At 43.7% G+C, this 22437-nt stretch overlaps 2 protein-coding genes across 2 annotated transcripts in view; one reads left to right on the top strand and one right to left on the bottom strand.

The window, feature by feature from the left end:
• The window catches only part of Ubac2 (UBA domain containing 2), a 148026-nt gene that overhangs the window by 102507 nt on the left and 23082 nt on the right, over nt 1-22437 (bottom strand). The window contains exons 2-4 of the mRNA XM_034498812.2: nt 16454-16581; nt 14287-14406; nt 13328-13437 (exon numbers count right to left, since the gene is read on the bottom strand). Of these exons, the coding sequence (XP_034354703.1) occupies nt 13328-13437; nt 14287-14406; nt 16454-16581 (358 nt within the window). The remainder of the gene's footprint in view (nt 1-13327; nt 13438-14286; nt 14407-16453; nt 16582-22437) is intronic.
• Nucleotides 5053-9341, top strand: Gpr18 (G protein-coupled receptor 18). The gene is made up of 2 exons (XM_034498814.2): nt 5053-5214; nt 8246-9341. The coding sequence occupies exon 2, from the start codon at nt 8280-8282 to the stop codon at nt 9273-9275; it is 996 nt and encodes a 331-aa protein (XP_034354705.1). The 5' UTR covers nt 5053-5214; nt 8246-8279; the 3' UTR covers nt 9276-9341.

The following is a 22437-nucleotide window of genomic DNA, read 5'->3' on the forward strand; positions in this document are numbered from 1 at the left end:
GCTCAAACTTTCCTGCAAAGGTCTCTCTGGATAGGACAGGAAATGTATCACACACAGAGAAGCTGTGGTGTCCTCAACGCCCATCTACTTCTTTCCTCTGCCCTCGACCTCGCTCTGTCCCTGAGGCTGAAGGATGGAATCTGACCAAAGGCTAGGAGCACCTGGCTTCCAGCCGGAGTCCTGAAAGGGGAGCATGGAGGGCAGTTAGGGAAGACAGGCCTGAGGTGAGGGGACATTTATTCCCAACTCCTTCCTACAGAGAGCCTAGTCACTACTACACACATAGCCTACTCACAGGGCTCTCTCCTCCCGGGTTCTATCTCCTCCTGCCTGCATCTCTTTGGACCTATGGTGAGGGTTACTGGAAAACTGTCCTAGGGCCCTGCCCTACAGGCATCTGCTACTCCCTGTCTATCTGAACTGTGTGTGGCTTCCATGAAGTCAGCCAAGCGTGTGTAGGAGTCCTCATGTTGTGGTCACTGTTTTGATGGAAAAATCACTCACCAGACTTCTCCTATGAGGCTTTCTGTAATGAGGTTCATTCTCGTGGGTACACCACTCTCTTGACATGAAGAGCATTCCAGTGTCCATTCTACAGCTGGTGAATGATGGGCTGCTTCTACTCTGGGACTGTTACAGACAAGGCTGCTATGAATGCTTTTTATCTGTCTTCTGGTCTCACTGGTTCTATGTCATGGAGTCGCCTGGACCATAGCATCTGCACATCTTCATTTAGTACTTAATATCAAAAGGTCTTCTGTGTTTTAATTCCCACCAGCAACATGCATGGGTTTTTAGGTGACAGGTGCCCAGCACCCACACTGTAAATTCTCATCTCTGTGAGTACCTGACACATTGGTGATGCTATTTTGCAGGTTTAGCTTTCGTTTTGGTGATCACAAATTAAGTTAGCAGACATGTTGTTTGTTGATGATGTGGACACATTTGGGTTTTCTGGCTTTTTTGGTTTTTGGGTGTTTTTTTGTTTGTTTGTTTGTTTGTTTTTGTTGTTGTTATTTTGTTTTTTTGGAGGGGGTTGTGGTGTCTGTTCAATTTGCCCACTAGATGGCAGAGTTCTTCCTAGACACACATCTACTGGCAAGGAGAATCCAGCCTTGAAGATGAAGTCTTCTGTGGAGGGGTCTGTCTGTTCCCTCAGAAATGACTCTTTCTGAGAATCAACTAAAACAATGATGATAAGTATATGACCATGGTGCACGATACAGCCCACACCATCAACACGTCAGTGTCTTCAACACACCTTAGGGACAGCAGGAACTGAGTGAGATAATGGGTGTGAGGGACTGCCTGTCCCAACGATACAGATAATGGCAGAAAAATCAGCTGAGTAATTAGAAACATTAGATGTACTTCTAACATGCAGACGCCTATACACTAAAACCCTCCCCCTCACATGCACCTGGGAGTAAAGCTCTTACTTCAGTGCCCACCATCTTTACATTACTGTCACACGTACCCGAGACAAAGCTCTAAACACAGATGGTTCTTTCATCTGGACTCAGTTTTAGCAGCTTCGGTCTGAGCCTATGGAAAGGTTTCATGTCTCTCCCTAAGGACTCCGCCACCTTCTGAGAATGAACTCCAGGCTGAGGACGAAACTCTTGACCATGGACTTTTGGAAGACACGGAGGACATCACAGCCCTGGTCCACTGTCAGTCCTCTTTCTCCTCAATGGTGACTTCCTAGTGTTGCACACGACACCCCCACACACTCATTTCTGTGTCAATCTCCTTTAAATGAAATCAGAGTTTGCAGTTTAGAGTCAAGTGCATCGCAATAGCCCTGGGGTTATCAATCAGCTTGGACCACTGTGCTAAGAGAGAGTGAGTCTGTGAACTCTTGGTCTGGAGTCCTAAGACTTCAGGAGCTACAGGTCTGGTGAGCTCCCAGGTAGAAGTCCTTTCCTCCGAGAATTTCTTAGTGACAGACGATGCTTTCATTGTTATTTAGCTAAACTCGTCTAGCATATTGATGATCATATCTGGGTTCAAGTCATTTCTTATGCAGTAAGTAACTGTCTGATTACATGTTCATAAACATTTTAAGATGCACAAAAGAGACAGAATTAAGGAAGGCTAAATTAACAACACAAGGACATTTCTGTTCAAACTAAGACTATGTCTATAAATCACTGGGATAAAAAATGCATTAAATAATTTCAGACTTTATTCAGAAATTGCTACTATTCAAAACACTTGATCTTCTACCCCAAGACCCAGCCCTTCTGAAGCAACAATTGTTGGGGCAGTCTGAGAAAGTGAGAAGTAGGGGACAAGGGTTCCGAACTGTCGATCAGAGTGCTGGGGGCACGTGGTCAGGACTCCTCCCCTCTCACAGAACAGTCACTGTCTGTCATTCTTGCTTTTTTCCTTGGGGACTGGCCGACTACCAACCACTGAGGGCTTGCTGCCACTGTTCCCATGCAGGGACAGCCAGGTGAACAGTATTATAGCAATCCTTGAGCCACACCATGGGCAGATCATCAGGGTAATATGCTCTCACACTTGTTATGGCTGTGAACCATTGAGATCAGGAAATATGACTGTGTCCGTGGCATAAACAAAACTTTAACAATGGAGACCCATCCTGCATAGAGACATTCTGCACACATGTAATAACACCCTTGGAGCCCATTCTGCATAGAAACATGCTACACACATGTAATAACACCCTTGGAGCCCATCCTATATGAAGACATGCTACACACATGTAATAACACTCTATTTCCAACAGTGTCTTAACTGAATCATATTGACTTAAAAACTGGGTTCTCCTACTAAATATATAAACTCACCTACACAATCTTCAATGCTCAAACCAAACCTCAAAGTGAAACCAAAACATTTTATAAAATGCAGGGAACCCTGTCATCCCTGGGAATATGTGAAACCCCTATTTGGCAAGAATCCTCTCACATTCCAAAGTACAGTGAGAAGACCAAAGCTGCAGGCATGGTTGGAAAGTCCCTGAGTAAGAGTAATGATTTCCTGCAGGCAAAGGAGACTTAAATTTTGACCCTTGATCCACTGTCTACTGTCATACAGCCTGAAGCTACTTCTTTAGTCCTGTAACCCTTCCCAACCTGCAGTCAAGGTGTGGAGCACAGGAGGGCCATCCCACCGCCTCGCGCACACAGACCTTCACCACATTTCGGCTGGTCAGTGTCCTTGCAGATGGTTCTGGGCTCAGATGACCATCCACTAGTCCCCCATCTCCATATGTTCACTTTCTTATCTATCAAGCAACATTAAATGCTCCTTAGATACAACTCGAGTCAAGCCCCCAAGCACATGGTGTAGTGGTGGAGCATCAAAGACAGCTACGTGTGGGCTGGCCACACAAACACAAGGCACAGAACTGGGGCAAGCAATCATCCAGGCTAGCCTAGATTTAGAGGGTAGAGAAGTTCAAGAAATGGGAAAGGACAAATGGCAGCTGTCAGGTGGTCAAGGGCAGGGTCTACAAGTGGGTTCTGGGAGCTTTTGGAAAGTTCCTGATCTGCCCTGGGTACCTTGCACTAAGAAATGGAAGTTCTCAAGTAAAAATACACAGTGAAAAGACTCAAGTCTTAATGAGAAGACACCCCAGACTCCTCATCTGTTGATGGTAGCAGCACAGGGGAAGCCAATCAGTACTTCCTGTCAGAAACCTTCTCACAGACTCTGTGGTAAGGTAAAGAACACACTGGGTCCCAGCCAAGAGGTTTTCATGCAGCTGAAATATCACATTCCTGTGTAGCATATGAAAAAAAAGTAACTCCATCTAGAACAACTGTGATGTAACTGGGCAATGCCAAAGCGTGTCTAGGGAAGGCTTCAAGTCAGTCACCTCTCACCCACACAGGAAGTGCTGCAGTGGTCTGCAGTGGCTCCACAGCACATGACTCTGGACAGTACCATGGCTACCAGTAGTTTGTTACCACAGGTAACTTCAGTACCTTTTGTAGAATGAAAGTTTAGCACTTCTGAGAAAAGAAGCAAGGTTCTCAAACCACCTCAAGTTCAAGCTGTGGTAGCTGTGGTGGCTCACAGCTAAAGTCCAGCTCTCAGGCGGCAGAGGCAGGAAGATTAGGGTAAAGTCAAGGCCAGCCTGGTCTACATAGTTCCAAGGCAGCCAGTAAGGCCCTGTCTCAAAACAGGCAGGACAAGATGACAGGAGCCATCTTAAACTGCTCACACTGCAGACACTGAAGCAGGCAGGCTTAGGCTCCTTTTAAAAGCTGGCCAATCATGTGTGGCTAATGTAGAGATACTTTGAACTGGACACTTTACACAGAAAGTTAAACTCAGAGTAGCTAGACAGTGATGATCTGGGCTGCCCAGTCCTCCCTCCTGCAGGTTTCATTTCCCTTCTCAGCTGAGAACACTGCTACATGTAAATTCTCCCAACACTTTCTCAGTCCTTCCTAAGGTTTGCAAGGATGTTCATGCAAGAAAAAAAGTACTGCTAGGCTTCCTTGAGATAGAAAATGGACAAAGTGTAGGAAGCACCTACAGGATCCAGAAACAGATCTGCAGAGCAGAGCAGGGGCCCTGAAGATGATGACTCGGGTGGCAGAGGTGGCAGGTGCTCTGTTCACAGCAGAGCAGTGGCCATGGAGGAGGTGACTGGGGTGGTGGAGGTTGCAGGTGCTGTCTTACAAGCAGGACTTTTCTGGAATGGAGTTCTTAATCTTATCACATGAGTGCTATGTATTTCAACTGGATAGAAACCATACAGGAACAACAAAAAGCTAGACAAAGTCACAGAGCTTCGAAAGCAGCTAGGCTTTGAACCTGCTCTGCCCAAGGTCAAATCTCTTGCCTGTAAGTTACACAGACTTCAAATATCAAAACAGGCAGTTAATTCAATTTCCCCTCTTTATATATGTCTTTCTTCAAGCTATGCCATTGTTTGAAGAGCAGCCTAAGCTGAGCAGGACTTCATAAACAAATCACTTGTGAAAGAGAAAACCACATCCAGGGTAAAGTCCCACACTGAAAAACTTACTTCAGAGCATTTCCTGAAAAAGGCAGAGCAGTGCTCACAGCCGACAGACCAACGCCACTATCAGTACTACATCTCAACAATCCTTCAACAAGACGAGCCAGCACAGACAAAGAAAAACAATTCAAAGACACCATCTGCCTAACACAGGCGACTCTGAGCACGCTCTTCGGGCACCTCTCAGACAGCCCTGGGACAGACAGGAGGTAAGCTACATCCAATTAATTTCATGGTAAATCATTATCAAAAGTAATGTTGCGTTTACTAAACTCAAAACTGCTCCATCTGATGAAGACCTTGAAACAACTGGTTATTCTTTTTCTAGCATTTGACACTCATTTTCAATATTTTATATTAATAGTAAGTGTAGAGTTTTAAATGTTTTTATTTTTTGAGCTTACAATATAATTACATCATTTCTTCTCTTTCCTCCCTCCAAACCCTCCCACCTACACCTCCTTAATCTCTTACAAATTCATGGCCTCCTTTTCTTTTAACTGTTGTTACACACACACACACACACACACACACACACTCTAAATGTATGTAACCTGCTCACCTGTGTGGTGTTACTCACACGTGCTGTCAAGGCTGCCCATTTCGTGCTGGATGAGCAGCTGGTGTCCTCCTCCCTGGGAGGCCTATTGCGTCTCCTTTTAGCACAGGAGCTGCCAGTAGCTCTTGGTGTGGAGCTGAGGCCTCGCTATCTTTCCCCTGTCCATTTAACACACTATGTTGATGACATAATACATCATAACATAATTCAATGTGTTTGTCATGTAGTTTCAATTATACTGTTTCATGAAATTACTTGGTTTCAATTTTTAAAAAACCCATAAATAATCATGGTACTTAAATTTTCGAAAGTTAGCCTGAAAGACAGTTTTCAACGCTCACCCAAAATCTTGTAGAATCTAGTCCGTATGGTAATGCAGATACAAGCACTGCACTGGAACAAGTAAGCACAGTGAGAACTGGAGCAGTTGGACTACAGAAAAGCAGCCAGAGAAGGACAGCCTGTAGATACAGGCGTTTCCATGACAACAACATCAGGGAGAAAGGTGAATGAAGGAAAGACCAGGAAACTTCATTACATTGTGAATGTTTCTTTAAAACCCACAGAGAGTTAAAATGTTTAAGCCTCTAAGTCTCCACGATTAATGTTTAAGATTTGACTTTCCTATGCAGTAATTTTCTCATTTACATAGAAACTTGTATTCTAGTTATATGAATATTTGGGGGTGTAGGAGTTAGACTATGTAGAGAAAACTGGCTTCAAACACAGAACCCCCTCCCTCTGTCTCAGAAGTGCTGGGGTTAAAAGCACGTGCCACCATTCTCAGCTTTATTTGGAAATTTTAATACAGGTTTTCAGATATATAGAATTTTATTCCAAAAATCACATTTAAGCCAGATATGTGGCAAACAACATCAGAAAGGAAGGAGAAAACACACATGTATCTCGTCCCGTCGACCTGATTGTTCAAACTAATTCTCATCAACCAGCCACGGGCTGTTAATCCTCCTATAATTTCACTAAGGAGAGATTCAGAGCTGAGCTAAACAAAAGCACGCTACAACGTGACATTCTTAAAGAAAGTTTCTCATAACCCTCATATTTCAAAGAGATGCCCCAGGCTCCACCCTTCACAGGAGGTATGTTAAAGTCTCTGCTGGCACTACCCCCTGGGTAAGGGAGTGTCACACTGAGAGCTCCATATTTATAACACTGTTAGAACTGTTTCTTCTTTAAATAAACAGTTTTTGATGGTGGGACTATTAATTTCTGTACACACTGTGGGCTTCTCAGACCTACTTCTCTTTGACAGAATTTACGTGCATTTAGGCAGAGCAGTAGCATGGAAGTGGTTGGACTTGCAGAATTTCTCCTCAAATTGCTCCTTCTCAACTCAATGTCCCATTGATGCCACTGCACTTAAATTCCAGGACCCTGGTAACGGAAGCCCCTGCCCCAGATACTCCCAATCGCCCAGCTGTTGCTCTAGGTTTCCGGTAGACCGTGATACAGAGCAATAGTGATTCCAGACCTACGACCATCTGAAGAGAATACAGGACACTAGGCAGAAATGTTTGCAACTTAAAAAAAGGGGGTGGGGTCAACAGATTTGACTGACAAGCCAGACAGCTGCTGAGAATCATGTCACCAAACACCATTTCCTTCACTCATGGTCCACTCAGTCATTTCCTACTAAGTGCTAGAGAGGCAGCAGAGGCAAAGAGAGAAAAGCCAAAGTTCACACATGAGAATCACACATGAGAATCAGTGCTCACACATGAGAATCAGTCATTAGCTGTTTGGTTCTTTTGTTTGTGTTCTGATTCATGTTTTGTAAATTATGATTGTATTTTGTGAATGAAAAGTATTTGATCATTACTTATGTGAGTTATAAAATGTTTAAACAGAGCCGGGCAATGGTGGTGCACGCCTTTAATCCCAGCACTTGGGAGGCAGAGGCAGGTGGATTTCTGTGTTCGAGGCCAGCCTGGTCTACAAAGTGAGTTCCAAGACAGCCAGAGCTATACAGAGAAACCCTGACTCAAAAAAAAAAAAAAAAAAAGAAAGAAAGAAAGAAAGAAAATGTTTAAACAGAATAAAGATAATAAAGGTTGGCAAGCCATTTTATAAGATTTAAAAAATAGACTGGAACTTTTCCCATTACTCCAGAGAATTCCTGCTGTCTTCTGCTTTGATTATTTGGGGAAGAGAGAGATAAGCAGGGTCAATGAAACTAGGTAGGTCTCCCAGAACATCTTAGGACCTGATTAGGCCAGTGCATTATAAAGACTGGGCTGGCTGTAGTAGCGCACACCTTTAACCCCGCACTCAGGCAGGCAGACCTCTGTGAGCCAGAGACCAGCTCAGTCTAAATAATGAATTCCAGGATGTCCAAGGCTATATAAAGAAACCCTGTCTCAAAAAAACAAAAACAAAGTAATGGGGGGTTGGGGTGGGCAGACTGACAGACAGGAATTCATAGCTCAGTGAGGTGCATAGTATATAGAGGACCTGTGTTCAATGCCCAGTGCTCCAAATATAAAAACAGTTAAAGAGAGACAGTAAATAGTAGCAGTAACTTCTAGGGCATGTGTTCTTTAGCAATATTAAAGCATGTACATGGAGTCTTCAGTATAAAATGCCCCCAAAAAGAAGTCCTTGGCTCTGGAGCCTCTATTTCCAACCAGTTTTCATCCCTGTTTTCTCAACAATCCTCACAGTTTCTACATATCATGGGGACCAACCTGCTGTAAGATGGCTAGCCCAAGCAATCACAACCAGCTTGTTCTTTCTAATGGCTCACACCCAGAGGAATACAAAGTCGCAGCTCTGGTCTTCTACAGCTGTATCTTCCTGATTGGGCTGTTTGTTAATGTCACTGCATTATGGGTTTTCAGCTGTACAACCAAGAAAAGAACCACAGTAACCATCTACATGATGAATGTTGCACTACTGGACTTAGTATTTATCCTGAGTCTGCCCTTTCGGATGTTTTACTATGCAAAAGGCGAATGGCCATTTGGAGAGTACTTCTGCCACATTCTTGGGGCCCTGGTGGTGTTTTACCCAAGCCTTGCTCTGTGGCTTCTTGCTTTCATTAGTGCTGACAGATACATGGCCATAGTACAGCCGAAATATGCCAAGGAACTGAAGAACACTGGCAAGGCCGTGCTTGCATGTACGGGGATCTGGATAATGACCCTGACCACTACTGTCCCTCTGCTGCTGCTCTATGAAGACCCAGATAAGACCTCCTCCCCTGCCACCTGCCTCAAGATCTCCGACATCATCCACTTAAAAGCTGTCAATGTGCTCAATTTCACCCGACTCATATTTTTCTTCCTGATCCCTTTGTTCATCATGATCGGGTGCTATGTGGTCATTATTCACAGTCTCCTCCGCGGGCAGACGTCTAAGCTGAAGCCCAAGGTCAAGGAGAAGTCCATTCGGATCATCATCACTCTGCTGCTGCAGGTGCTCGTCTGCTTCGTGCCCTTCCACATCTGCTTTGCTGTCCTGATGCTACAAGGAGAGGAGAACAGCTACAGCCCCTGGGGAGCCTTCACCACCTTCCTCATGAACCTCAGCACATGTCTGGATGTCGTTCTCTACTACATTGTTTCCAAGCAGTTCCAGGCTCGAGTCATCAGTGTCATGCTGTACCGCAATTACCTTCGCAGTGTGCGCAGAAAGAGTGTCCGATCAGGCAGTTTACGGTCACTTAGCAACATGAACAGTGAAATGCTTTGAGTCAGAGCAAGCTGTCTGTCTTCAATCTCTTTAAAATTCTTTTTCTATCTAATCTTGGGGATGTGTGTGTGGGGGTGGGGGTGGGGGGGAACCAGCATTCTATATTATCTAGTCCCTGCTCTAATAAAGAGAAATAATAATAAAGTTTTAAAACTTCTGTCGTACTTTATTTCAGTAACATGATTAAATATTCTGATATGATTAAGTATTCTGATATGTTCATTTATTTTTATCCTACGACTTGTATAAAACATGTGCATGAGCCATGTGTAGTGTCCATGCCTATAAGCCAAATATTCAGAAGACATAAGAAAGCCAGACTAGGCTACATAGTGAGACTCTGTCTCAAAACAAAAAACAAAAACAGTAAAAGTAATAAAAATAACATTTTCATGAATTACTTGGGGGAGAACACCCAAATTACGCTTCATAATCAAGCCTTATCTGAGAAGGTGGTTAACTGGCTTAGCATTTTTAGATTCTGTATACAATAGCCTCTTGAGAGGGAAGAAAAGAAGCTACTGTTCAAAATAATTTAATGGATCTCCCTTACATCAAGTTCACCCTTAGGATGTATTTTATGTTCTAAACAACAGCTTTCATGATTTCTACATAAGCAACTCTGCCTGACACACCACCGAGCAAAACTGAAGGAACCAGGAAGCTCCAAAGGCCTCCCCAGCCCTTTCTTGTAAAAACAGATGCACTCAACAAACACTTGCTGCCTCCCAAACACACACACACACACACACACACACACACACACACACACACTACAAAAGACAGAATCTTTTCCAGGCCAAATGTTACAGTATTAGTAGCACCAGCCAGGGAATCATAGATTCCAATTCTAGCCTATCTATCTAATCTCTCCATAAAGAAACATCTTGTCTTAAAAAAAAAAAAAAAAAAAAAAGGAACCGAATAACAACATAAAAAACTACTACTGTTCTAAATATAGATACAGATGTTTAGACTTAAATCTTCCTCTGCAAAATCACCTTTATTACTCTTTTCTCTTGTTTTGGGACAGGGTGTAACTCTGGGTGGCCTGGAATTCAATAAGTAGCCAGGCTGGCCTTGAACTCGGTGATACACCTGCCCCTGCCTCCTTTCAGGTCTGATACTAATTTTTCAAAAATCATAAATAATTAACAAATATAAATACTGTCATAATTTTAAGATACAGGAGCAAAGATGGTACTTTGATATAGCTTTTGAACAAAGAGAAAAATAATGGAAGAGTAAAGATCTTTAATAAGCATTAGAGAGCGCCCTGTGTTCAGTGTGGAGTTTAAGATACAGTCACTGGGTGGGAGCACACTAGTGTTGCAGGAGTAAGGCGGCCCTGCATCTGCCCAGCCTCAGGGAAGGAGAAGATGCTCAGTCACAGTCTGTTTTCAACCTTTTGGTTGAAGATTTTTCCAAAAGGTTTCCTTGAAGAACGTGTTGAGAGTTTAAAGCATAACAAGAGCACGAACACAAAGCACTGAGGTTAAACATGTCCTATGGTCCTCATGGGTAACTGCAGATAATGAAACATAATTCATGGAAGCATAACGTATTTAGCACTGTAAGCAGATGCTCTTAAAAACGTATTATATATATGTATAGCGTATGTAGGCACGTGTGTGCCACAACATGTGTGTGGACATCAGAGAACAACCTGTATGGGTCGTTACTTCCCTCCAGTCCACCATGTGAACTCCAGGGATCACACTCAAACAGCAGGCTTGGTAGCAAGTGCCTTTACCCACTGACTACTCTCATCAGCACCAAGCACACTCTAACATATGGGAAAAAATCAAATATAATTACTCTCGAGAAGTCTGATTCCGGAAAATAAATACCCACACATAAAATATAAACAACTAATAAATAATAGGTATATTATTTATTATGTACGATGCCTGCAAATGTGTCAGGCATAGGTTAATGGACATAGCTCACATATTTAGCTTTTAATGATGTAGCTACACTGAAAACAATGGAGATTTTTTTTTCTGAGTTGAAGTAAGTTGTGAGCATCCATTAGATGTCAGGTGCAGTTTCTACACAGAGCATTAAAGAACCACAGCCCAGTCTATGCAGACATCAACAACCTTGTTTAGAGTCTAACTCGGGCTCAGGTTAGCAATTATCCTCAGTGCCTCTGAATATACCGAGTAAGATCCTTCACAAAGACCTGGTCAGTAGCATAGACGGTCGATGACAAAAATCCAATGACATAAAAATAAATGCATGCAATATATATTAATTGAATTAATAAAACATTTGCTACAACATTGTACACAAAGGCCTGAGCAATTCTACTCAATGGCAAGAGGTAGCCAAGAGCAAGCTGGAAGAGCAAGTTGGGAGAGGCTGGAAAGGGTGGGCAGGAGCTCAAGGAAAGAAGGGAACCAAACAGGGTCGCTACTCCAAGCTGCTAGTAAAGGCACCTACTTCACCACTTTACGGCCTGTGTAGCAGAGCCTCCAACCCATGAGTGGAAGGCCAGCTACAAACCAAGCTCACACACAGTACAGAGCACAGGTACTTAAATGAGATCACAAAACTACTAAGTGGCACAGCTGGAACCCAGCCCTGTGCAGGCCAAGAGCACACTGCTGCTCCTCCCACCACTCCAGGTGGCCCATGAGAACTCTGACCCTTATTCTGAAGAAAGTGAAGATTTCAAGGTTTTGGTTTTTGGTTCTTAGTTTTTTTTTTAATTCTACCACAGCTGTGGCAGTTGTTTCCATTCTTTAACACTTATTTTTAGTGTGTGTGTGTGTGTGTGTGTGTGTGTGTGTGTGTGTGTGTGTGTGTAAAAGTGTAAAAATGTGTATGAGTGTATGTGTATAAAAATGGGTATGGCCAGGCAGTGGTGGCGCACGCCTTTAATCCTAGCACTTGGGAGGCAGAGGCAGGCGGATTTCTGAGTTCGAGGCCAGCCTGGTCTACAGAGTGAGTTCCAGGACAGCCAAGGCTACATAGAGAAACCCTGTCTCGAAAAACCAAAAAAAAAAAAAAAAAAAAAAAAAAAAGGTATGTGTGTGAATGTGTGTGTATATGTGTATGTGAGTGTGTAAGGGAGTGTGGTATGTATGAGTGTATGTGTATGAAAATGTATATATGTGAGTATAATTATATATGTAAGAATGTGTGTAATATGTATGAGCGAATGCATATGTGTATGAGTGTGAAAATGTGTTTGAGTATGTGTGTATGTGGTGTGTATGAGTGTGCGTATGTGTGTGTAAATGTATATATGTGAGTGTGAGTATGTAAGAATATGTGTGATGTGTATGAGAGTGTACATATGTGTGCAAGGATGAGTTTATGTGAAGATCAACACCATATGAAGTACAACCAAGCTGCTCTGCCACGGTGGGAGGCACAAAGCCATTTCCTGTACAGCAACTTTGTTCTCCCTTTGTGGAAATACAGAAATGATAATCTAAAAATTTCTTCAGAAACACAACTTCAGTACATTTATTTTATTATCAGTCTATTTAATTTTGGATTTTTGCATTTAATTAGCTCATAAAAACTACAACAGCAAAGTATCACTATAAAAATACACAAAACAAATTGAATCTCGAGGAATTCAGAGTTGTAAGCTTATTATCCTAGTACTTAGAAAGCTTGAAGCAGAAAAATCTTGAATTAGAGACCATCCTGGGCTACACAGAAGACACTGTCTCAAACAAACAAACTAACTAAAATTGTGGAATAATGTTAGAGCTAAGAGAAAAAAGGAAATTATTTCGAAACTGATCAGTTGAAGAACATGAGGATATGCAAACACACACTGCATTCTCTTCACATATACCTACCTCAAAGTATAAGGTCTCGGATTTTAGACAAAATCGCATTCACTGTAGCTCAGGATGGCCTGAAACTCGATATGTAGACCAGGCTGGCCTTAAAATCAGAGATCCACCTGCCTTTGCCTCCTGAGTGCCCGGACTAAAGGTGTGCCCAGCTTAAAAGACTTGTGGTGAGAGTTTGTGAATGATACCATTTCAAATAGATTTAAGAATCCTAAATAACAGTGAGCTACTTACAATCCAGAAGGTAAATTACTGGCCACGGTGACACCGAGCAAATACTGCACAGCTTCCACGAGGATAAAGTCAAACAGGGCTGACAAGACCCAGGAACCCAGCAAGAAGGACTAAAAGTGGAATGATAAACAAAAATGAGTTACCTAAAAATAATAACAGTTATTTAGTTAGCATAAGCTAGGGCATGGGGTATGAGCACAGTCTACATACACAGGTGTACATATACATATACATATATATATTACATTACATACATATGAATACATGCATAAGCTTATTTTTATATTACTTGTTTTTGTTACTGTTCACTTTTTTTGTTTTGTATTTTTTTTTTTCGAGACAGGGTTTCTTTGTATAGCCCTGGCTGTCCTGGAACTCACTCTGTAGATCAGAAATAAGCCATAATTGTTCATATGTATTGGCTTCTACAATTTCTAGATATGTTGAAAAAAGACATAGACATAGTGCTGATAAGTAGCACATATACTAAGCCAAATAAGTGACATTTCATTAGATAAATTTCTAATTAAAATTGTTATTACTGACATATCCTTAATGTCTTGTATTATCACTACCATTTCATTATTTTATCATGCTATTGGCTTAAAGTTACCTTTTTTTGTTAATGTCCAAGTCACAAATAAGATCTAGAATCATGTAATTTAAACAATAATTATAAATAACATATTAAGTTTTTTAAAATGGAAGGCATTTTAAAAATATGGGCCCAGAACAGTGTTATGCATCTGTGATCCCAGAGGCCTGCCTAAGCAAATCAGCAAGGCTTTACTTCAAAGTTTAAAAAATAAAATACAAGGGCTGCAGATGTAGCTGGGTGGTAAAATGCACTTGCCTAGCACACAGGAGAGCTAGGAAGTAGCACATATGCAAATGAGGAATCCAGATATGGTCATTTCATTCTGGAACCTCAGAGAACGTTAAAGCATGGAATAACTTACTGCGAACTTCCTGCTTCCATATCTTCTTTCAAATATTCTGAAGTTATAAATGAGAAGACCACTACAGAAAGCGTCTTTCAAGTCAAGGCAAATTATTCTTCCGCATATCAGCCTCCAAATCTGCACAGAGTTTAAAAGCAGAGCATGCTGTGAGGGAAGCCGTGGACTGCCCAGGTCATAGCACACATTCAATGGGAAGGCCAGGCAGCACCCCATCCTGGATAGCGCAAGAACACTCGCATGTGCGAACACACACATATATGCACATGCCAACAGTGAGAGGTCTCTACACACACACACACACACACACCAACAGTGAGAAGTCTCTTCACACACACATACCAATAGTGAGAAGTCTCTTTACACACACATACCAACAGTGAGAAGTCTCTTCACACACACAACTGACAGTGAGAAGTCTCTTCACACACACACACACAAAACTGACAATAAGAAGTTTTTTTACTTATATTCACACACATACACACACTAACAGTGAGAAGTCTCTTCACTCACACACACACAATGAGAAGTCTCTTCGCTCACATACACACACACACACAACCAACAGTGAGAAGTCTTTCCACTTACACACACACACACACACACACACAACCGACAGTGAGAAGTCTCTTCATACACACATACCAATAGTGAGAAGTCTCTTCACACACACACAACCAACAGTGAGAAGTCTCTTCACTCACACTATACACACACACACACACTCAAAAACAACCAGCTAAAATGAAAAACTAATGAATGTTCATTTTACATTACTGAATTTAAAAGCAAAGATGTAAGTGACAATTTGGGTAAAAGTTCAAAAATACACTTTCTGAGCTTAATCACCAAAGACCCACACACATGGCAACTCTGGGGACCTGTTGACAAATATTTTCAGCTTAAAAAGACAATCAGCTTCAGAAATTCATCCTCTGGCTAGGTGAAAATAAAGACATGAATAAAGAAAACGCCACTTTCCAAAGACCTATTTTGAGTCTTTAACGTTCTCCAAATGTAAAGGATCCTAATGACATCTGCAAAACACTCTGACTTCACTTCCCCTTCGGTTACAACAAATTAACCCTGAGCTTCCTTTGAATTACTGTGAAACAGAAGTCAAAATTTACCATGTTAACTATTTTTAAGTACATGGCTCAGTGCTGCTGGGAATGTACAGCAGGCTGTAACGTAGGCTGTGCGCTGTCCTATTATCCTACATGCTGTACTGTGAGCAGTAACTTGCCACCTTTCCCACAGCCCTGGTGACCTGTCCCGCTCTCTGCCTATGAACTTGCCTTTGTTAGGCACACACATCGTGAGGAAAGTGTCTATGAGCAGGAGCACAGTTACGCTCAGGGTGGCAAAGGCCAGGCACCCAGCAAACTGGTACTAACACCGACCCCCACACAAGACCCACTCGTCAACGTTGAAGGCCGAGCTCTGCTCTTTCCACAAAAGAAGCTCTTCCTCTTGGTTTAATTCCCTTTATAGATGCATTAATTCAGAACGTGTCTCAGGTGAGTGAGAGTAAACCAGCTCATCAAATATACAGAAACAGGTTTGGGAAAATGTGGGTCCCAGAAAATGAACTCAGATTCTCAGAGCTGGTGACAAATGCCTTTAATGACAGATCCATCTCACTAGCCCACAAATTCTCTTGAAATTATAAACTGAATTTCCATGAGTAAAACCTGAAATAGAAACTACCAGTCAGTAAAAGGAAATACCGAGTTTCTCCATTATACTCCGTTTTGCTGAAAATATCATGGACATAACTAGAAAGTGTGCTTGCTAATATAGTATTAGTATCTCTCACAGACTCAGGGGCTTTGTGCTCAGCCTTATATGAGGTATCTCTATCACACTCCTTCCTAAGGCTCAGGGAACACTGTCAAAGAGGGGATACCAAGACTGTAAGAGCCAGGAGTTGAGGACATGCTGAGAAACTGTCTCCTGGATGCCTCAAAGCTGTTGCACGTGTGAACTCACCACTGCGGAGCCCGAATGAGACCCACACAAGCTCAAGCCAGTCAACACTGTAGCACGAAGACTGGGTCATGAGCCCCAGCCCTAGCTGAGAACTAAGGAATTACAGGAAGAAAGGGCAAGTCTAGAAAAACATCCCCTCTCCTCTCAGATGCCAAAGGAGCAGTGTTCCCACCTGGAAGTCGTTCTTGACAGCATGGAGGTCATACACGAAGAACTTCTGACAGTGAGGCAGCAAGAGAGTCAGCAGAAGGGACAGGGCACTGGGGACTAGCAAAAGACTCTTCGACAGAGGTGCCTTATCTAGGAAGAAAAACCATGTTCAGAATGACTGGGATTTTAAAAACATCACAAAACACTCACAAGATGAAAAGTAGGAGAACTAATTTGTCTAGAATGAAGAGGAAGCCTAAGTCCTGCAGTTCAGGCATTTAGTTCTTCCTGAAACCTCTATCAGCAGCTATGACCACCGGCAGCAGGCAGGCGCGGCTCTGGAAAGGCTTCACTGTCAGCTGACCTGGACAGGAGACCAAATGCAGCAAATACCCAGTAACCTCCAGATAGCACCCCCCTCCCCCCAGTTAGCGCCTGGAGGTGACAGAGTCATACATTGGTTTGAAAAGATTTTAAAGGATTTTAAATGCTAACACTGTCACTGAAGTGGCCTCTAGAGGTTTGCCACAGTGAACAGGAGGAAGCAAGTTTTCCAGGAGGGCTCATGAGACCTCTTCCTTGTCCTGTGTGGCCATCGGGTATGTCGTTTGTAACCAGAGCTACAGGCAACCAACCCGTGACAAGAACTAAGACATCCCAGAAGACATGCTGTAGGTAGAGTCTTCACAAGACAACTCCCCAGGCATATTTCATGTCACTGACACCACAGGGGATGAAAACTACTGGAAACTCATATGTAGGGAAACTCACAATTCCTTATAAAACCCTCTGTTTGTTACAACAGATGTGCACTCTCAAACTACTCAATGCTTTTGCCAAGAAGCAAAGCACTTTAGCACTCAAATATTTTTCATATGTATGATATACTGAATATTAATGTTTCTACTTTCATGTCCTGTACATTGTAACCATAAAGAGAGGTTTCAGCTAATACGACCGTGTGTACGATCCTGCAGTCCCAAGGCGCCTACACATGTGCACATCTTCCCTCAGCAGCTCTCGTACGCGCCTACTCCCAGTTTCCTCCCATGAAGAACTACAGCCTCACCCTTGCTCTGCAGACCTTGGCCCTCTGGGCCCAACCGCCTCCAATCCCATCTGCTCACCTCCTGCTCTCTGTATCCTCGGCTACCACTCACTACTTCTTGCACACAGTGGCCTTCAGTTCTTTTGGGAAAATGTCTCCAGACTTACTTCTCTTTCCTCCACAGCCTGAGGGAACTAGCCTAGACAGTGTCCCCTACTCTGTGGCCCTCAGTGTTTGCTCCCAGAAGGGAGTCCACAGACCAGAGAGGGGACATGCCCAGCTTGCCAATGGCAAGGCCACTGGAGACACTACTGAGGGACCCTTTCAGATTCTGTATCTTAATTATAAGAAATCCCTGCAGGTGAACTTACCCATCACAGTTGGTGCTGTGGTTATAGTGTTTGTGCAAGCACACAGAAAGAGCCCAGCTATTTCCTCCCTGGTTAGGTCTTGCACACATCTACACCGGAACTACCATATAATGTCGCACACTCTCTTCACCAAGGCTTGCCAGATCCCAAACCTGACAGAGCACCCTACTGCCTAGGACCTCAACAGGACACAAGGGCCCAAGGCTGTGAACACAGCCAGCCTTAGTTTATCTTGTACCACAGAAGCCTCAGCTTTCCTTGCCTGTAGAATGGGGAATGAGAATTCAGCTGCAGAGTGTCAGAACCCATACGAGGCTCCATAGTAGGGCACCTGCCCAGCCCCTGAACCTCGGGCCTCAGCACTGTGTGTGTGTGTGTGTGTGTGTGTGTGTGTGTGTGTGTGTGTGTTGTGTGTGCGTGCGCAGACACACACACATGAGAGCGCGCGCGCGCATGCGCGCACACACACACACCCTCCTACCACCCTCAGCATGTCAACCTCATTGGTGGGTGGGCTTCTTTCCTGGTCCAGGTGAGATCCTTCATTCCTGTGATGGGACAGAGAAAGGATACAGTCGTGCAGGTATACCCAGAGGACAGCAGCTCCTCTTCCCACTTTCACCTTCCCCGTGACAGACAGCCACACCTGGGTGAGCAACTCAACATGAGTAGAGAAAACCACACAGCTGAGCTGTAAATTCCTGGTCCCAAGCCATAAGCTAGCACAATTCTCTGACCAGCAATTCCCACGGTGCTCTCTAGAAACCTGCCTGGCCTTCTTATTTCATGCCATCTCCTCCAGACTCCTCCCAAGGTCTCTCTGCCAATGACTAACAATGAGGTACCTTGGTTATACCCCTGATCCAACTCTAAAATGACTAAGCACTTTCTATCAATCACAAATGTTCCTAGGCCCGGATTTAGCAGGGACGTCAGGACAAAGGCCCTACTCTTGTACTAACCATTCACAGGAGAAAAAGAAAGGAAAGACTGATATGTGGAAGCAAATGCTACAGAAAAGCCAAGCAGGCAAAGCCCGCCCGAGGCTGCTGCCCACCATGTATCCCTAGTGGGTCCCAGACACAAGGCAGTGCTACTAACCCCCAACAGACATTAGATGTGCCAATGTGACTGGCTTGAGCCACGTAAACCTACGACATGTCACTTCCTGACAGATACTTTGAGCCAGTGAACCATTCATATTCTTTTCCTCTAGCAGAGCTCAAGATGGTGGCCACCCTATCCAACAGATGAGCCAGTGAAGGATGGTCACTCCCACCCCCAGATGATTCTCAATGGCTCTGGGAACCAAGGCTTGTTCTTGTGAACAGGCCTCTCTGGTCCTTGGCCTTGGTACTTACTGGGGAGAGACATCTAGTGGAAGAGGTGGGTGTCGTTCTATATGGGGCAGTCAGGGAAAACCTTTCTCAGTGGTAAGATCTGCACAGAGACCTTAGCAAACAAGCCTTGCAGATATTTGGGGAAGAAAATCTACCAAAGGAAAATAAAAACACACATGCTTTAAGCAGAACCACATTCAACAGGCACGAGGACCAGCCACACTGAAAGCACAAGCAAACAGGTAGACTATAAGGCCAAAGAAGTGGGAAGCAGTGAGCAGAACCTGGAGGCATGAGGAGGCCTTCAACCTTCCCTCAGAGTGGCAAGGTGTCTGGAGTAGGGCTAAGGATGTTAGGTGAAAGGATAACGCATCCAAGTTACATCATCATCTGAGTCGCTAAATTAAGATTACAGTACCGGAAGACGAGAATAAATTAAGATTATAGTACCGGAAGACGAGAATAGAGGAGGAGTCCAGGCAGGAGACTGTTCGGATGATCCAGTTAAGAAACACTGACAGTCAACCAAGGAGCCAAGGAAGGAAGGGGGCTGCTGGGCCACCCCTTGATTCTAAAATTACCCTATAACAATCTATCCCATTTGTCATGACAAAAGTAAGCTTAGGTTCACCAGCTCTGTGACTGAAGTAGACTGTAAGAAATCCTAAAATTCTAAAGGCTGACTTCAGTTTTAAAAGAAATGTTTGTTAGTTCCTGCCTCGGTTCCAGTAGAAGTCACTGGGCCTTTAGATGGACAGGCTCTGATGGAGAACAGGGACTCAAGTTCTGATCCAAATGTCCACTGATGGACAATAAACAAACAAACTGTCACATACACACAGGATTTAACTCAGCTATGAAAGGGGAGGGAGTTCTGACCGTGTTACACGGTCATCGGTGAACCCAAGGACGCTGGCTAAGTGAAATAAGCCTGTGATAGGAAGGCAAACATCCCATGATTCTCTTCACAAGAAGCATCTAGAATGGTGAAATTCATAAAATCAGGAAGTAAAATGCTGGCTCACAGAAGCAGTTGGCACTAGGGAGTTGCTTAATGACACAGTTACAGTTCTGAGGTAAAGAATTCTGAAGTTTTCACACAAAGCTGTGGATGAGCCTCACACTGCTGACATGCACACCTGAACATGAGTATCCTTTACTGAAATTAAGCATTAAAAGAGGAGCTGGTGAGATGACTCTGTGGTTAAGAACACTGGCAGCTTTCTAGGGAACCCAGGTTTGATTCCCAGCACCCAAGTAGTGGCTCACAACCATCTGTAACCCCAGTTCCAAAGGGTGTGACTCCCTCTTCTGACCTCCATGGGCACTGACTGCATGCCTACAGTTCACAGACATACTTGCAGGCAAAGCAACCATACATAGAAAATAAATTGTTTTAAAGATCAAAAGTAAACATACTTACTACTGAAGGCTAGTGAGAAATAAAAGAAGCTTGACACGTAAGCCTGACCACCTAACTATGATCCTCAAGACCGAGGGAAGACGAAAGGGGAAGGCCAGCTCCACAGAGTTGTATTCTGACCTCCATGGCATGCACACTCCCAACCTCCACAGAAAACAAACAAAATACTGAATGATTTAGTTTTTATATAACCATTTCAATTTTATCCAGGGCATGTGGGAATTCAAACTAAACAATGTAATCTACCAAATTAATGGGTTAAAAGACAAGGAACTGTGACATGTCTCACTAATATGTAACAACAATTAAACAAAGAAAGCCATCAATCTGGAAAGAGGGGATTTGGGACACATGGGAGAATTTGGAGGGACGAAAGAAGAGGGAAATTTTTGTAACTACAATTTCAAAAAATAGAATTTAAATAAAATACAGTTTGTTAAAGAGAACATAAGCTCCCCTTGCTCTATGTCACTGGCTCTAACACTGACAACACGCACTGGCCCTGTTTATTCTTATGGCCTTGCTCCTGGCACTCACTCACTCCTCTATCAGGGTCTTGGGCACCGCTCTCTCCACCTCTCCAGAATGTTCTGCCCATGTGCAGGGCTGGCAGCAGACGCCTCCCTCAGGGCTTCACTCACTAGTTTAACCCTTGTCTTCATCGTTGGACAGCCTCTATGACAGCAGAGGGGTTTCTCTATCTACTCCCTTACTCTATCCCACTCTATGACAGCAGAGAGGTTTCTCTATCTACTCCCTACTCTATCCCACTCTATGACAGCAGAGAGGTCTCTCTATCTACCCCCTACTCTATCCCACTCTATGACAGCAGAGAGGTCTCTCTATCTACCCCCTACTCTATCCCACTCTATGACAGCAGAGAGGTCTCTCTATCTACTCCCTACTCTATCCCACTCTATGACAGCAGAGAGGTCTCTCTATCTACTCCCTACTCTATCCCACTCTATGACAGCAGAGAGGTCTCTCTATCTACTCCCTACTCTATCCCCACAGCTCAAACTCCACCTGGCATTCAGTAGCCTTTCAGTACCTTTGATAGTAAATAAAAGAATCACAAGTCTGATTCTCAAAACAACCCTCAAGGCAGACCCTCCACTGAAGAAAATGGCGGTTGGGAGACTAAACAACCCTCAAGGCAGACCCTCCACTGAAGAAAATGGCGGTTGGGAGACTAAGTGACTGCATGACAACAAAGGCCTGAGCTTGGGCACTCTGGGATGGGAAAGGTGTGACAAAGGCTTGAAGGCAGGTAGTTAGCATTGGGCTAAGAAGAGCAGCACACAAGACAACATCAAGTTCCTGAACCACTTTGACATACCCTCTTCAGACCAATGGATCTCTCAATTCACTTCAGAGAAGCTTTTATTACCTACCAATAGAGAGAAATTAACACAGACCCACAACTAGCCAAGGTTCAGAGAGCAAAAGATTGTAGAATATTCTGCCCTAATATGCATACCCTCCACCTGCTAAGGCTCAGAGATCACTGAGGAAGAGGGGGCAGAAAGAGTGTGAAAGCAGAGGTGGTGATGGCACTGGGAAACCCCCTCTCCCCACACATGCTGTCTGCATGAACTCAAGAACAGGAGTGCAGAGGGGAGGAAGCACAGTTCTACCCTAACCGCACAGCTGCTGACAACTGTGAGCAGTGAGAGAAGAGCATTCTCTCTGGGAGTGCAGCCCCAGGCACATTTATCACGCTCTGGGAGAAAACCATATATCCAAGAATATTTTGGCATCACAAATCATCTTGAGGGTTTTGTTGTTTGTAAAACCTCACAGAGCTAGGTGGGTAAAGAAAAG

The sequence above is a fragment of the Arvicanthis niloticus genome, chromosome 3 (genome assembly GCF_011762505.2).
Source record: "Arvicanthis niloticus isolate mArvNil1 chromosome 3, mArvNil1.pat.X, whole genome shotgun sequence".
In the NCBI taxonomy this organism is placed as follows: Eukaryota; Metazoa; Chordata; class Mammalia; order Rodentia; family Muridae; genus Arvicanthis; species Arvicanthis niloticus.